The following is a 17,032-nucleotide window of genomic DNA, read 5'->3' on the forward strand; positions in this document are numbered from 1 at the left end:
TTTTACTTGACAAGTTGGACGTCAAGAATTTACACGCTCCAACTTAAGGGGAGTATTGAGATTTTATTTATTCACTAAAGGTCTTGGAGCACGGTTTTTTCCTTTTGTCTTTTCCTCGAATCACTCCTAACTTGTCTCTAAATTCCATAAATAACCATATTTATATGGTTATTTATTCAATTCATTATTCAATCACAATAATATACAGGAAACGAATTCTTCTTCGATATCAACACTTTTTGGAATATACTGAGGTCGGGTTCCCTTGAATTATAACTACACATCATATATTTTGCCATTCACGTTCCAAAACAAACTTCAGTTACTATTATAATTTTATATAATTAGGATTGACAAAATATTAAAAAGAGTCTTAAAAGTACACGAATCTTGGAAGAAAAGAAAAATAAATGATACAATGATTTTAATAGTAAAGAATACGTTTTTTGGGCTTAAAGAGATATCTAGATCGGTATGTTGAGTCAAAAACATCACCTAGAAGACGAAATTGCAGTATAGCAAACAAAATAACTGGCATGCCAGCCAAACCGGTGATAGTGATTGGTACCCATTTCACTTTTTTATTATAAAGTACAAAGAAACTCGCACTAAACGCGACCATCATGGTTACAATAGAGAGAAAGAGCGTTGCAAGACCGAACATAAGCTTTTTTGGTAACGACTCCAAAAAATCGCGTTCGGCATAACGCGATGTGAGGATAGATAAGAACATGAGGATCGAGGTTGATGAGGATATTAAAGAAACTGCGTCTGAGATCACAAAAATAATAAGGGACGGTTCTTTGCGGAAAAAAGGAATGCCAGTGTCCTGGTCGTATCCACCCGGAAGTGTAAAAGCAGCTGCAAATACAATGGTCGTGATAAGGGTTGCAACCACCATGCATTGAGATGCAGTATTTTTCATCCAGTCCTCACCTTTGGTTACCAATTCAGCATGTTTCTTGGTAAACAAGTCTTGTGGTGTTTCACCAGCTAAGTTCTTCCTTTGTCTATATTGAGGTGGGATCATTTGTTCTACCTCCTGCAAATTATTAAGCCATTTTAACGAGTCAAAACTCTTTTCCTACACGTGTTAAAATGGTATGGATCAAAACATATAAGTCTACAATGCGACTCAGATAATTACAAACAATATTTGTGCATTTTTAAAAATGGATAAATAATTAACACATTAAATGTGACTACGGAAACAATGTTTTTAAGCTAAGGTTTTAAATAAAATGATTCAAAAGGTTTTATGCACTGTACACTAGACATGCACAAATCGATTTAAAAAACCAAACCGGTTTGGCCAAAACATAATTGGGTTGGAAACCAGTTTGTAGACAAGAATGTTTTAACTCTATACGGACAGGTTTTGATCACGTTGGAACAGGTTTGGGATAAAAAGCTAGTTTTTTGGCCCTTTTTTTTTCTTAATATGGTCGGTTACAAATCAGTTTCAGGGAACAGGACTACAAATTGGTATACGAACTGGTTGGTTGGGTCGGGTTATAAACCGGGTTGGCAGGACCAACCAGGTTTTTTTATATCTACTGTACGCACTTTGGTTTGCCCGATTCATGACCCGTCGACCAGCTTTAGAGATTCCTGTTTATCTTAGATTTTTTTTATTTGACCAGTTTTTTAATTTTAATATATTTAACATATGAAGAAAGAATGATGTTTGATAAGCTTAATAAGAAAGATGTACCTTGAACCATAACAGCTCTCTTTGCATTTGTAAAGCAACTCCCGACACATTTTGAAAGCGTTTTTGCTTAGCACTCTTTGCAACCATATGCAACATGTTATTGCCCTTTTTATCTTTAATAGGAGTTATTAAATCTTTCATTGCACCAATCTCATATAACAAGTTATAGATCTTTGCTTGACGACGTTTGATTGATAAGTGAAATATAGTTTTTCCTTTGTCGTCTTGTTTCCATATGAGATCAGGATATGATCGAATGAGCTCAATTATAAACCGTGTGTTGCCCATTTTTGCCGCAACAAAAACCACTCGGGAAGGGTAGCCTTTTATTGTATTTCCCACCTTTACCGACGGCCCTCGGATTATGTCATCAATCTCACTCTTAGGCATTGCAGCAACTTTTTCCCAAATTATTCTTAATAATTGAAGGGCTTCACTTTCATTTTCACCAGGCCCTACCTTTACACGTAACACTACAAAAACGTAAAAACAACCAAGAAGAACCTCATATAAGATACTCTTAGAGTCTTAATAGTTGATGACAAGAACAAAATATTCATTATTATTATTTTTTAAGCCTGTAGTATGCTGCATGGGCCTTTATTATATTCATCATACGTATATCTCTAATCTTGATATCTATGGTAAGAATCTTCAAAGCTCGTATACTTACTCGACTTAATGATTCGGAAGACAAAATTTGTTTTCTTCCCTTTAAGCGCGCGAGTCTTCTGAGCCAAAGCTAAGAGAACTTCAGTAAGTAACCCCTTCTTGGCAGTTAGTTCCGGGCGATCATCAACTATCTTTAGAGCAACATCTAAAAATGAATTTACGGTCACTTAATGAAGTAACAAAGAAACAATCACTATTACAAAAACCACACGAAGTTGTAAGAACTTCTTACCAAAGATATCAGCTTCAACACATTTTTGTAACACCCAACCGCGATTATCATGGTCCCAAAAATCACCCCCCATTTTCTTAGAGATACCATACAAGTACCTCACCATTTCAGGTTTTGCAAATAAGGCAGCCATATAGAGTGGCATCATTCTATTGTTACCAGGAATTTCAGTCACGGCTGGATTTTTTTTCACCATTATCATTGCTGTTTTTACATTTCCGGCTGCCGCAGCTAATGCAAGGGCAGTATTGTAATTTTTATTCTGTAGCTCTAAATCCTTTTTTTCCATCATAGGTACTAGATTTGTCACAAATTCTTCAACTGCGTTAGTGCTTTCTGCTGATGCTGCAACGTGAAGCACTGTTTCATAGTTTTCGGTGATGGCAAAACGTGTAAACTCTTTTTGGTTCTCAAGAATGGGTTTAGCAGTCTTCCAATCTCCTTTGATTGCTGCTTCATATAGTGGAACGGCAACCTTGATGTAGTCTGCTCTTCGTCCTTAAATTGCAACACAATTTCATAAAAAAATGGTATCACTTTCACCTATGTTTAGCTTTCATGATACTGATTCCTTTTTCAAAAAAAAAAGGGTTAACCCAGATTATGTCGTTATATAAGATAGTGGCTTCAGAGTTGAAGTTGCTAACTCAAATAGCGAATTCACTAGTCGGGTTGAAGTTCACGAAATTTTAACTTTTTGCTACTGAAGTAATCATATAGTGAAATCGGCATCTGAAATAGCGACTCCAATTGTGAAAAGACAAAAACTCCAACATAAGAACCACCCACCCTATTGTCACCATGGATTTTCCAAAAAAAAAAACCCATTTTTGTAAAAATAATAATAATAATAATAATAATAATAATAATAAATCACAGATTATTACTTATACAAAAAAAACTAGCGGCCTCAATTCCTAACACGACACAAAATAATCAGTTTTCGGTCCGCTAGTATAACTCTCTTCCGGTAATCTCATCTGAAAAATGGGTTGACCTGTTAATTCGTTTAAGTTTCAAAATGAAGTTTATTATATCTTCCTTTGTAGAAATGATTGCCCATTTACTCTTGTGTTTAGTGTTTACCATAAAAGAATTGATCTACTTTTAAAACTTTTATTTAGACCACTTTTCAGTTTACCAAAAATAATTTGGTGATTTTGATTTCAGTATCCATATATGGCTGGTTACAAGAGTGGTATTTTTTTTGTTAAACACTATATTATCTATCTCTAACAAACCCATTGACAGTATAAAATCCTAGCAAGAGATCTTGAGGTACAAAAGAAACTACACACGAGCTGCTACTAAAATCTAATATTAATTGAGAAATATTATTACCTTCAAGTAGATCAGCTCGAGGTAGGTTCGGTGGTGGTGGCGGCACCGGCGGCGAAACAATGGGAACGATTGTATGGTTCAGCTGCTGCTGGAGGTGGTAATTGTTGTTCATCTTTTCGACCGACTTCAAGTAAGTTTGACTGGAAACAAATCACAACAACATCTAGATGGTACCTGGCTATGATCTTTGAAGGGAGTTCATCTTAAGTGAAGTCAACTGCAGAGCACCTTCTTAATTTTATTATTTTTTTATAATAGTATTAATATTTAGGGAAAATTCTCCTTTTAGGGTCCTTTTAGAAGATAGAAAAAAATAAAATAGCCTTAAATTCTCAAATATTCTTAAAATAGTTCATTAAATTTGGACTTAGACGAAGTAGAGGGAAAAGATCCGACGAGATTTTTAAGCCAATAGATTTTTGAAAATCGATCATATTTTTGAAAATAGTGAGGGACCCATCCATATTTCTACTAAATCTTCTTCTAATAAAACAACCTTGTTCGACGGTTTAATAATGTTTCCTATCAGATCGCTATAAATTCTAAAAACATGGAAAATTGTGCATTTAAACTCAGTCTTCCAAGACACATTTGTGATAAATTTGTACTAAGAAGACGAGCTATTGGTTTATTTCTTATGAGTTGAAATCTAGTCCACACCGACAAGATTAATTTTTATTCCGTCCACACCGACAAAATTTTAGTTAATTCCGTCTAATCCGACATGATCGTCCAATGAATATAACTTTAATTGTTTTTCATCTTTGTATATATGTTTCATCTTCTTCTTCCTCCTTCATACATTTATAAACCTTCATACATTGATAAACCTTTATCTTTCATGGAATTTGATAATGTTATTGTTTGTTATGGTGGTAAATGGCATACCAGTAATGAGAACAAGTGTTTGTTATGTTGTTTCTATGGAATATGATTCAAGAACAAGTGTTAATGAGATGATTGTGGTAAAGAAGGTGGATGATTGAGGAAGATGAGATTCTACATATATTATAAGTTATGGACGGACCCGGAAGATATAAACCAAAATATCGTCTGCTTTACAAATTCACCACAAATGCATCTTGAAATTCTGAGTTGAAAGACACATTTTTCCACGTGTTTAGAATTTGTAGGGATGAGGTAGGAAACCTTAAAAAAACGCCTGACAAGACAACTTTTGAGAATAAGATTTAGTGAGAAATATGGACGGGTCCCTCGATATTTTCAAAAATGGTCTCCTTGGTACAAATTAACCACAAATGTGACTTGAAAGACTGAGTTTAAAGAAACAATTTTCCATGTTTGTAGAATTTGTAGGGATCTGGTAGGAAACATTATTAAACCGTCCAGCAAAACTGTTTTATTTGAAGAAGATTTAGTAGAAATATGAACGAATTTTCAAAAATATGGTTGGATTTTCAGAAATATTTACAAATGTCAAAAATCTATTGACTACAAAATCGCGTTGGATCTTTTCCCTATGCGTTGCCTTCAGGGGTGAGCAAGATAAGGGTCGGACCCTTGAAACCCGGTTACCCGGATCTTAAAACCCTTAATTAGACCCGAATAAATAATATGGGTAGGGTAAATGGTATTTAAATTTAACCTTAAAGGGTAAAAGGGTTTCAAGGGTCCGACCCTTTTTCAAACCCTTGACCCGTTTACTAGATAGATATACATCAGATTTACGATTAATCTGAAATTTGAGTTTGTATTTCATATATGATTCATTAGAAATTTCCCAACTACTAAGAAAAATAAAATTAAAGGGTCATACTACTGAATGGAGACATATATATATATATATGAATCACTGAATTGTTCTCTACATGTAATTTGTGAATGTGAATATTGTTTGCATCAATTCGAATGATTGATAAACTTTCGAAGTTAGACTTTACTATGTTATTAAATGAAAGTATAATTGTTCTAGAATTCATATATTAAATTCATATATGAGATATGAAACTAATAAATGCAAAAAAGGATATGTGATTAATGTCTTAAAGGGTAAAGGGTTGAACCCTTATTTATACCCGACCCTTTTATTGTTTAGAGGGTAGGGTCTAGGGTCCACGTTTCTTCCTAAAAGGGTAAAGGGTTCGGGTAGGGTATTAGGTAAAAGGGTCGGGTCTTACCTTTTGAACAGTCCTAGTTGCCTAGTCCAAATTTAATGGAATATTTTTGAAATATTTGAGGATTTAGGGCTGTTTTATCCTTTCTCTCTCCTAAAAAGGTTATAATGAGAATTTTCCCTAATATTTATAAGAAGTGTAATATTTAATTGGTACTTTTAAACAAGTTGTATCAATCAAGAAAATAAAAAATATTTTACATATAGGTTCAACAAAGAAAAATTAAATTGAAGCTTGAAAACTAGGCACACCACTAGGCTGTTAACAAAGCTAATCAAACTGTAGCATTGCTCATACTTGGTTTGGTTTTGTAGTGAGTTGAATTGAGTGGATAATATTTAAAGAAACAAGTGATATTTTTATGTTAGAACTTGATTGGTTTGGTTTGACTCTGAGCAGCTTGGTTTGGCTTAATTTTGTTTGGTTTCGTAGAAAGTTTTTAAATTTTAGATTCCTAGAACTTCAAAATATCACTAAATGTCTAAGGCTTCCAACATTAAAATGTCTAAAACTCAAAATTAACAAGAAAACATATAAGTTTAATATTGAGCTTTGAAGTCAACACAAAAAAGAAAAAAATAAAAAACTTTAAGAAAAATAGTATTTTAGCATCCCAAGTTTTGTTCGGTTGTTAAAAGAGTTTGGTTTAATTGAATTATAAAAAGATAAATATAATTATTTAAAGTATAAGGGCTCTAAGTGTTATTATATGAAAAATTAAAAATGAAACCCTACTCCTTACTATAAATGTAGCCACCATCTGTAACATCCCGTTTTCTAGTTTCTGTTAATAAAATGAAAATATGAGTTATTAAGAGTCGGGCTAGTGTTGGGTTAAATGGATATGAGTTATGGACTTGGGTTATGAAGGAAAGAGTGAAAGACCGTGGGCTTAAGCCCATGACCCATAATTACATAAGCCTTAATTACACATTTAATCATTCATTTCACACATATTACATACACCACCAAAACACACACTTAAGCTCTCTCTAATTTCCCTCATTTCTCTAGCCGAACCAAGATAGAAAAACGATCCCGATTCAAGGTAATGATAGTATGATGTTGTATGAGCTCAAACCCGTTAGATTTAGTCACGAAACGATGAGCCGGAATCGTTAAACCGTTAAAGACACAAGATCCGGGTGGAATCGGGTATAAACCGAACCTAGATGAGCTTAGGGGTCACCCTAGCTTAGATCTGGATTGAACGGGACGAAAAACGGTGGAAAACGAGTCAGATATCGTTTTTCCGGTGAAGCCGCGATTTTCCGGCGATGGCGCCGGAAAGGTTATGTTAGAGAATGTTTCTGACATTCTCTGACCTAACCCTAATTCGTTAACGGGGAATTAACGAACAAGGGGTAATTCGTCTAACGATTCGTTAAAGGAAGCCTAATGAACCAGACTTAGTTCGTGTTCAAGATCGTTAAGGAAAAGATAACGAACTAACTCCCAATTCGCTATGATCATTCGTTAAAAAAAATAATAACGAATTAGAAGGTCCAATTCGCTGCATGGACTGATTCATCATATGGACTGATTCGTTATAAGGACCAGTTCGTTAGAGGGTCCAATTCGTTACAAGGACCAGTTCATTTTGATAAGTCAATTCGTTAAAGAGCTGAGTAACGAGCTAGAAGTTTAACAAAATGACAGAACAGTCCTTGGACTTAGAAAAAGAATGATTTAATTACAAAATAGCCCTTGGACTTTATTAATCTATGGAAGATACCTTAAAGGATTAAGAGGTTAACAATAAAATATTATCATGAAATCCTAATGGAAAATGTGCTAAGACAGTTAATGAAAATAAAATTTTTCCAAGCTTAACCCCGGCTAGGGGCTCTGCCCCTTAGACCCCGCTAGGGGCTTCCGCCCCTAGAACCCTGCTTCCAGGGGCGCTGCCCCCGGACCCCCGTTCGTTGAGGGTTATAATTAGACTAGAAACGCAATATGGGTAGTGATAGTTAATTGATACATGCAATTGTTATACAGTTAGTCGCGCACAGCTAAAGAAGGGAATAACTATTAACGGTGAACGTAACCGTGTTCAGGTGAGTTTCTAGCCCCACTTCGTTGTTATGTTTTCGGGGCTGTGTGCATACTCGATGTGATAGTTAATACCCTTACCTTAAGTGGTAAGTGTATGCCTCGTATGATTTATATATGATGATTTCTTGACGGTGCGTGAACGATCTTCGGATATTGCATGTACCGTCAGGTAGTAGTTAAAGATATGATTGGTATATATGATGTATGAATGATGTATGTATGATGTATTTATGATGTATGAATGACGTATGTATGATATATATATATATATATATATATATATATATATATATATATATATATATATATATATGATGTATGAATGATGTACATAAGATATGTTGGCAATACGTGAACGATCTTCAGATATTGCACGTATCGTCAAGGATAGTATGTAAAGGCAAGTATGGTACGGTGGCACGAAACAAAGGGACCAGACCCTAATAATATCTGTGAGGATAGGGACCAGACCCTAATAATATATGTGAGGATAGGGACCAGACCCTAATAATATCTGTGATGTTGGGCACCAGACCCTTATAAAATCTGTGAGGTTATAGGGCGGAACGCTCTTTACGTAGTATGGATAGTTATCCATGTAAAATAAAGTATAAATAATGTACACACCTACGGGCATGTGTGAAAGTATGTGAACAGATTGTATGTAGTGTGATTAACTAGAGCTCACTCAGCGTAGCTGACTTTTAGTATGCACATAGGTGAGTAGAACGAGATAGCTCGCTTGAGGGGAAGCACATGGCATGGAATTGAAGACACTGGCATCTCAATGAAATGTTATGTTATTTAAAAGACATGTTTTTATGATTAAATGATTCGAATGCTTGTTAAGACAAGAAATGATGGTTATGTAATATATGGTTGAATGTTTTTGATATTCCGCAAATGTTTTGTCACACCCTCAAAATCCACTAACGGAGTTTTACCGTCAGAGGGTGTGAACTAACAGGATCGGAATCATCAGTTATAATCAAACCATAAAAACGTTTAAATGAAAATAAGTGCGGAAGCGTAAAACCATAGAAACAATGTTACGTCACGCAGGACGATTTAAAACCAATGATAACAGTTAAAAGTAAGTTTGCATAGTTAAAAGTTTTTCAAGCAATGCATGTTCCTAAACTGCGCGCCCGCCTCGGCTACCTGAGAATAACATACTAAAAGTGTCAACACAAGGTTGGTGAGTTCACAAGTTATATAAAAATAAATCGTTTAGCGTTTGCGTTCAGCGTTTTGCGTTACAGCGTTACAGCGTTTTGCGTTTCAGCGTTTTGCGTTACAGCGTTACAGCGTTTTGCGTTACAGCGTTTTGCGCTTCAGCGTTTTGCGTTACAGCGTTACAGATAGTGTTATGTCAAATTATATATCGATAGGTAGCTAGTCTATACAACAAGTATTTCTAAGTGTTCGACACCGAAGCTGACTCGTTTATTAAGTGCCTTGTCACCAGGTCCTCCAGACCATGGTACGTGTTAGCCAAAATTACACCCGCTCGACCTCCAGTCGAGTTTAGCGTTGGGTGGGGTTTGTCAAACCCAGTAGTACTACTCAACAGTGACTCGCTATTCTAAATATTAACCGGTTCGATGTGTAGGACTTCAAATATTTCGTTTGCCACTTAGCCTTTACAAGTGATATATAATTTATAACAAAATCTTAAATGCGTTGTGGAGTATGTTATCTCCCCCAAGTGAAAAGCGTTTGAAAACAGTTTAAAGAGGGGAAAGTGAAACTCACTGTTTGCGAAGAATTTCCCAAATTAAATCACCAAGATGCGCGTCACCGAAAAACTCTCTCTAACGTTCTAAAACAAAAAGAGATTTTTCTAAGTGTCGGAATATTATCGAGTCTCTAGACCCGGCACATAATACCTATGCACATAACATGTTTCGTGTTTCGTTTGTGAATCGTGGGTGAATTAAACAAGTGTTTTTGTGACACATTACATGTGTAAGCAATCATATACGTGTCATGTATTCATAACGTACGTTACTAGCAATTATTCCCCGTAAGGGCATTTTGGTCAACAAATAACAATTAATTAGCCATTATTCCCCATGAGGGAAATTTGGTCAAATCATGGCAATCAATTAGCAATCATTCCCCGCAAGGGTATTTTGGTCAAAACATAACAATTATATAACAAGTATCATGTTTCATGCATTTTTACACAACTCAGCAGCTAGTTTCACCGAGACAGAAATCCTACTAGAAAGATTGTACTATTTCACCGATCATAGCATCTCAATTAATTTACCAAAAATCATCACAGAAGCACATATGTCTTAGGTTTCCTGAACATATTTTATTACATTTTTATTCCTCATAGTTTTCTCACAATCATCAAATCATTACAGCAAACTCATAACAGTCAAATTCATGCGCAATCAGAATGTTATTTGCAATTCCTGTTAAACGAAAAATCCAATAAATGCAGGACCACTTGGGTTAGGTTCCTAACTCAATGAGTCAACTTCCAGAAGTGGAACCAACCCAATTGGTCTCGTAGTTCATGAGATATAACATTTACAACATAACCTAACAGCAGGTCTAACAGCTCAGCTTTGCACAACGTTTTTGTAAAATCATAAAAGTTAACCTTTACTTGTCCAAATATTACAAATTTATACTCTATAGAAACTAGACTCAACCTAGTTTACTGTAGTACCAATAATTTCAACCAATTTTCATATTTACACTTCGTTACAGTCACTTAAACATCAAATACGCATTCTGTCCAGAAACTGTTTGCATCCAAACTCAACATATTAACAATCTATGAACTATCATGCGTTCATATGACCCTCTAGACTCCATAAACACCATCCATGCACATCAATTACATATTACATACTTGATTAGGGTTTGTGTTTGAACTCAAATCAAAGACACAACAATCAACATGCAACAAGATTCAATCTAGTTATCAAATCATCATTCAATCAACCACAATCATATTAGCTATATACATACACAAAATCGGCAGCTTAGGGTTTGTGGTTAACCCAACAAACATCAAAATCAAGCAACAAGAATGTATAGAATGATCAATTATACCATCCTAGCACCTAGTTCTTCAATCACAAGCTTGATTTCTTGGTTGAATGTGTGTGTATGGTGGACGGCAGCCAAGGGAGCAAGTGAGGGAGGGCCGATCGGAGCTTGGGGTTATGATAATAAGTTAGGGTTAAGTGATTAAGGTTATATTTATAGACATACAAGTTACACTCAAGTCCCTTCACTTTCAATTGTTGTTTTTCTAACTTAACTATCTTAGTTCTTGTTTCTTGTCTAGCATTACACACATATGTGTGTAACTCAAGTCCATATAATCAAGTAACACATATGATAACACATAATTATCACATAATTATTATGTTGACGTTTTTCGTTTAATCCTCAATCGTTTGCGTCAACTCGTTTGCGTTTCGGTGCAAATCCCGAAAGACTACACATGTAGTAAGTGTTATGCGTCATTTAAACCCTAGTTTAAATGTAATGAAGTGTGCGTTATAGATTTAGTGATCTTAAGTTTGAATTGACGGAGTTGAGTTAACGGAGTTAACCTGAAATTGACGATTGTCACATCATTCCCATGTTAAAGAATTTTCGTCCCGAAAATTTGAGTCAAGTCGTGATGAGTGTCTGAAAAAGTAAGAAAAATTTTCGGTTTGTCATATGTTTTAATTAACTCTGATATTATGAATGGTTTTTATGAGTAAATCCAACGACCAGTGTAGGGCACCGGTAACGGGGCCTTACACCATCTCGGTATAACCCTTCTGGCCTCCAACCTTATTCAAACCCAAAATTCTCGTTTTTGAAAAAGAAACCCACAAGGACCTGACGATTCCCGGAGATCTAACCGTCGGATCGGTCCCAAATTTTAACTTGGTGTTTATAGCATAGAAATGAAGATTACCACCAGTCAGAACTTCGATCAGTTTTTATCAAGGAAAACGTAACAGTGAAAATGGAGTTTTCCGACGATTGTTTGGGATTTCTGGCCACTGTAGCGGCGTTTTACGGTGATGACGAGCTGATGGGTTCGTAGATCGTGGCAAGACGGTTCCGTGGCCGCTTGAATCACTCAATTCCGAGTTCTTTGATATAGTTTTGGTGTATTCGAGTGATTTCAAAAGTAAACCTCAAAGTTAGCTATTCCCAACTGAAGAAATGTGTTATAATCAATTCCGAAGGAAGCAGGACTCAGGTAAGTTTCTAGCCCCTCTTCTCTGTTATGTTTTTCGGGGCTGTGTGTATACTCATATGTGTTTAGTTAATACACTTACCTTAAGTAGTAAATGTATGCTATATGATTGTTTAATAAATGATAAATGAATGATATAGAAAAGGTTAAAAGTATGTATGTAAATATATGAATGATAGTATGAAGTAATATATGTATGATTGTATGAAAAGAAAGGACCAGGCCCTAATAATATCTGAGAGGATAGAGACTAGACCCTTATAATATCTGAGAGGATAAGGACCATACCCTTATAATATCTGAGAGGATATGGAAAAGATACTTATAATATCTGAGAGGATAGGACTAGGCCCGTGTAATATCTGAGAGGTTATAGGGCGAAAAGCTCTTTAAAACGTAAACATACGTAAGTAATAAGTAAGTTAAAATATGAGAGTATGAAGGATGAAAGTATGAAATAGTGAAAGTATAAAAGTATGAATGTACATTTGTATATATGAAAGGAAGGTAAACAGGTTATGTATATAATATGTATCTTCGGATACATGTATGTAAGTATGTGTATGTAATGTGTGTTGCCTGATTAACTTGAATTCACTCAGCGTAGCTGATTTCTAGTATGCACGCAGGCAAATGGGTTAAGCAATTAGCTTGAGGGAGACACATGGCATGATTTGAAAAGGCTGGAATCTGAAGAAGAAGTGTTATGATATTCTCAAACGATGTTTTATGTTAAGTTTAAAGACAAGATTTGAATATTTTGTAATGAATGTTTGATGTTTTTATATTCCGCAAAAAATTTTAATTCATTATGATATTTAGAACTATGCTTATGAGTAATCCAACGTTAAAGTAGGGCACCGGGACCGGGGCCTTACAAATATATTTTTGTATATGTGCATAAAATAGATATCTAAAAATAATAAATAAAAATTAATTCAAGTAAATAGAACCAAACTGAACAGAGCAAGGCTTTGCTTGTGATTGGCTTGTTTTCAAACCGAATCAAGTCAAACGACTCATTTCCAAACTGAGCCAAAATTGAACGAAATTTTTTCGAGCAATTTTTGAACGACCGACAAGCGAGCGACAAGCAGTTTGGACACCCTACACGACACATGGCCTACTGTATGTTTTTTATATAGGAGTAAATCAATTATTGTTTCAATAATGTGGTTTGGCATATTTATGTAACATTCGACGTTTTAAAATGAATAAATAAATTTTGTTATTTAATTACGCGTATTTAATTGTCGTCAATTAAATATTAAATGGGCAATTTCATATATACCCTTACAAAAATTGAAAATATCATATATACCCATGCAAAGCTAAAAATATCGCATATGCCCTTACAAACTTATTAATATATCATATATACCCAATTCATTAAAAATTTAAAAAATGGCCATATTACTCTAGTTTGATTAGATGCGATAAAAGGTTTTACAATGTATACCATTCGATGCAATAAATTTTCAAACTATTTGCAATTTTAAAGAAGTGGCGAGAGATGATTTGGTTGTCGTTAAAGGTGAGGAACGTCGATTAAAATTAAAATAATAACATAGGGTATAAACACATTATGTAATAGAAAGGGGTAGAATGGTCTATTAGTTAAAAAATAGCATGTATGAAAGCTAATATTTTTAACAAATAATAGTAAAATGGTCATTTATAAAGGCATATACGATATTTTAGTTACTTTTTAAGGGTATATGATATTTTAAGTTTTGCTTGGGTATAAATGATATTTGTAATATATGTAAGGGTATATATGAAATTAATCCAATAATAAAATAATATAAAGGATGGTAGGCTTAAGATAGACGACTAAGAATTGATTATGGACTTAGTGTGCTAATGGACCTAAGGTCCATGGGACTAAGGTATAAGTATACCTTAAATCCTTAAACCCTAGCCACTTTCTATTTTTGAAACACACACTCAAAACACACACACTTGAAACCAAGAATTTTTGCAAGAACAAGTCCAACCCGACTCAAGAAACAACAAAGACGTCCAAGATCTAAAACCGATTCTAGGTACGTTTTAAGATATAATTTTTGTTTTAAGTTTGGGCCATTTGGTGTTTCTTAGATCTAGCTAGAACAGGTTACACAACCCAATAAACAATCAAAGCTCATTCTTAAACGAGTTACATCTTTGATAAATAATAAAAAAAATAAAAGCAATATAAATAATTGTCACACCCTCAAAATCCACTAACGGAGTTTTACCGTCAGAGGGTGTGAACTGGCAGGATCGGAATCATTAGTTATAACCAAACCAAAGAAAACGTTTAAATGAAAAATAAGTGCGGAAGCGTAAAACCTTAATTCAAAAGTTGCGTCACGCAGGACGACTTAAAACCAAATGTAAATGTTAAAATTAAGTTTGCAGAGTAAGATGTTTAACAATTAATGCATGCTCCTAAACCGCGCGCCCGCCTCGGCTACCTGAGAATAACATACTAAAAGGGGTCAACACGAGGTTGGTGAGTTCACAAGTTATATAAGATAAATCGTTTAGCGTTTGAGTTCAGCGTTTTCGTTAAGTGTTTTGCGTAACCACGTTACAGCGTTTAAAAGTTTTGCGTAACCACGTTACGGCGTTTAAGTGTGTAACCACGTTACAGCGTTTAAGTGTGTAACCACGTTACAGCGTTTAAGTGTGTAACCACGTTACAGCGTTTAAGTGTGTAACCACGTTACAGCGTTTAAGTGTTACCAGATAATGTTATGTCAAATTATATATCGATAGGTAGCTAATCTATACAACAAGTATTACTAAGTGGTTCGAGACCGAAGCTGACTGTTTATCAAGTGCCCGTCACCAGGTCAACCCAGACCATGGTAAGTGTTAGCCAAAATTACACCCACTCAACCTCCAGTTGAGCTTAGCGTCGGGTGGGGTTTGTCAAACCCAGTAGTACTACTCAACAGTGACTCGCTATTCCAAATATTAACCGGTTCGATGCGTGGGACTTCAAATGTTACGTTTGCCGCTTAGCCTTTACAAGTGATATATAATTTATAACAAAATCTTAAATATGCGTTTATCTCAGAAAAATGCGTTTATCGGAGTATGTTATCTCCCCCAAGTGAAAAACGTTTGAAAACAGTTCAAAGAGCGGGGTAAGTGAAACTCACTGTTTGCGAAGAATATTCCAAATTAGATCACCGAGTGATGCGCGTCGTAGAAAACTCTCTAGCGTTCTAAAATAACAAAGAGATTTTCTAAGTATCGGAACGTTTAACGAGTCTCTAGACTCGGCACATAATACCTATGCACGTATCATGTTTCGTGTTTCGTTTGTGAACCGTGTGTGATTTAAACAAGTACAATTGTGATACGATACACGAGTGAGCAATTACTTTCGTGTCATGTATTAATAACATATTTACAAGCAATTATTCCCGTAAGGGCATTTTGGTCAACAAACAAAGACTAACTAACTATTATTCCCCATAAGGGCAATTTGGTCAATTCATGGCAATCAACTAGCAATTATTCCCCGCAAGGGTATTTTGGTCAAAATACCACAATTATATAAAAACTATCATATTTCATGCATTCCTATACAACTCAGCAGCTAGTTTCATTGTGACAGAATTTCTACTTGAAAGATTGTACTATTTCACCGATCATATCATCTCAATTAATTCACCAAAAATCACCACTGAAACATACATGTCTTAGGTTTCCAGAACATATTTTATATTATTTTTATTCCATATAGATTTCTCATAATGATCAAAACACTACAGTAAACTCATATCAGTCAGATTCATGCACAACAGAATGTTATTTGCAATTCCCGGTAAACGAAAAATCCAATAAATGCAAGACCACTTGGGTTTGGTTCCTAACTCAGTGAGTCAACTTCCAGAAGTGGAACCAACCCAATTGGCCTCGTAGTTCATGAGATATAGAATTTACAATATAACCTAACAGCAGGTCTAACAGCTCAGCTTTGCATCACGTTTTTGTAAAATCATAAAAGTATACTTCCACTTATCCAAAAATTACGAATTTATACTTCATAGAAACTAGACTCAACCTAGTTTACTGCAGTACCCACAATCTCAATCAATTTTCACGTTTACACTTCGTTACAGTCAGTTAAACATCGTATATACATTCTGTCCAGAATCTGTTCACATCAAAACTCAACATAATCACAACCTATGAACTATCATGCATCCATATAACCCTCTAGACACCATAACTACTATCCATGCATATAAATCACACCATACATACAAGATTAGGGTTTGTGTTTTAATTCAAATCAAGAACAACAATCAATCATGCAACAACATCAATCTAGTTATCAATCTATTATCCAACTAACAACTATCATATTGATCACATACATACATATAATCGGCTGAGTTAGGGTTTACATACAACCCATTAAACATCAAAATTACACAAGGAGGTAAGAGATGATCAAGTATACCTTCCTAGCACCTAGTTCTTGGATTAATCTCTTGATTGATGTGTGTGTGTGTGATGAAGGTGGACGGCAGCCGTGGATCAAGAGAGGGAGAGAGAGCCGATTTAGGGTTGTAGGTTAATAATAAGTTAGGGTTTGTTTATTAGTGATGTATTTATAATAATACAAGTTACACTCTAGTCCCTCTTCTTTC

At 35.0% G+C, this 17,032-nt stretch overlaps 1 protein-coding gene across 1 annotated transcript; it reads right to left on the bottom strand.

Moving 5' to 3' along the window:
* Positions 1-333: 333 nt before the first annotated feature.
* Positions 334-4,129, bottom strand: LOC143576691 (uncharacterized). The gene is made up of 5 exons (XM_077060727.1): positions 3,960-4,129; positions 2,619-3,116; positions 2,388-2,531; positions 1,715-2,187; positions 334-1,042 (listed from the first exon to the last, which is right to left on the bottom strand). Exons 1-5 carry the CDS (start codon positions 4,069-4,071, stop codon positions 425-427), a joined length of 1,845 nt encoding a protein of 614 aa, XP_076916842.1. The 5' UTR covers positions 4,072-4,129; the 3' UTR covers positions 334-424.
* Positions 4,130-17,032: the final 12,903 nt, after the last annotated feature.

The sequence above is a fragment of the Bidens hawaiensis genome, unplaced genomic scaffold (genome assembly GCF_021521415.1).
Source record: "Bidens hawaiensis isolate Kalapana, Puna unplaced genomic scaffold, B.hawaiensis_p1.1 tig00028269_1, whole genome shotgun sequence".
Classification (NCBI taxonomy): Eukaryota; Viridiplantae; Streptophyta; class Magnoliopsida; order Asterales; family Asteraceae; genus Bidens; species Bidens hawaiensis.

What these genes read in the sequence shown, in the direction of transcription:
- LOC143576691 (XM_077060727.1), bottom strand. Translation starts at nt 4,071, where the DNA reads ATGAACAACAATTACCACCTCCAGCAGCAGCTGAACCATACAATCGTT. An exon ending in TGTTGAAGCTGATATCTTTG is followed by an intron (nt 2,532 to 2,618) that starts GTAAGAAGTTCT and finishes ATTCATTTTTAG; the next exon opens with ATGTTGCTCTAAAGATAGTT. An exon ending in GAGAGCTGTTATGGTTCAAG is followed by an intron (nt 1,043 to 1,714) that starts GTACATCTTTCT and finishes AATAATTTGCAG; the next exon opens with GAGGTAGAACAAATGATCCC.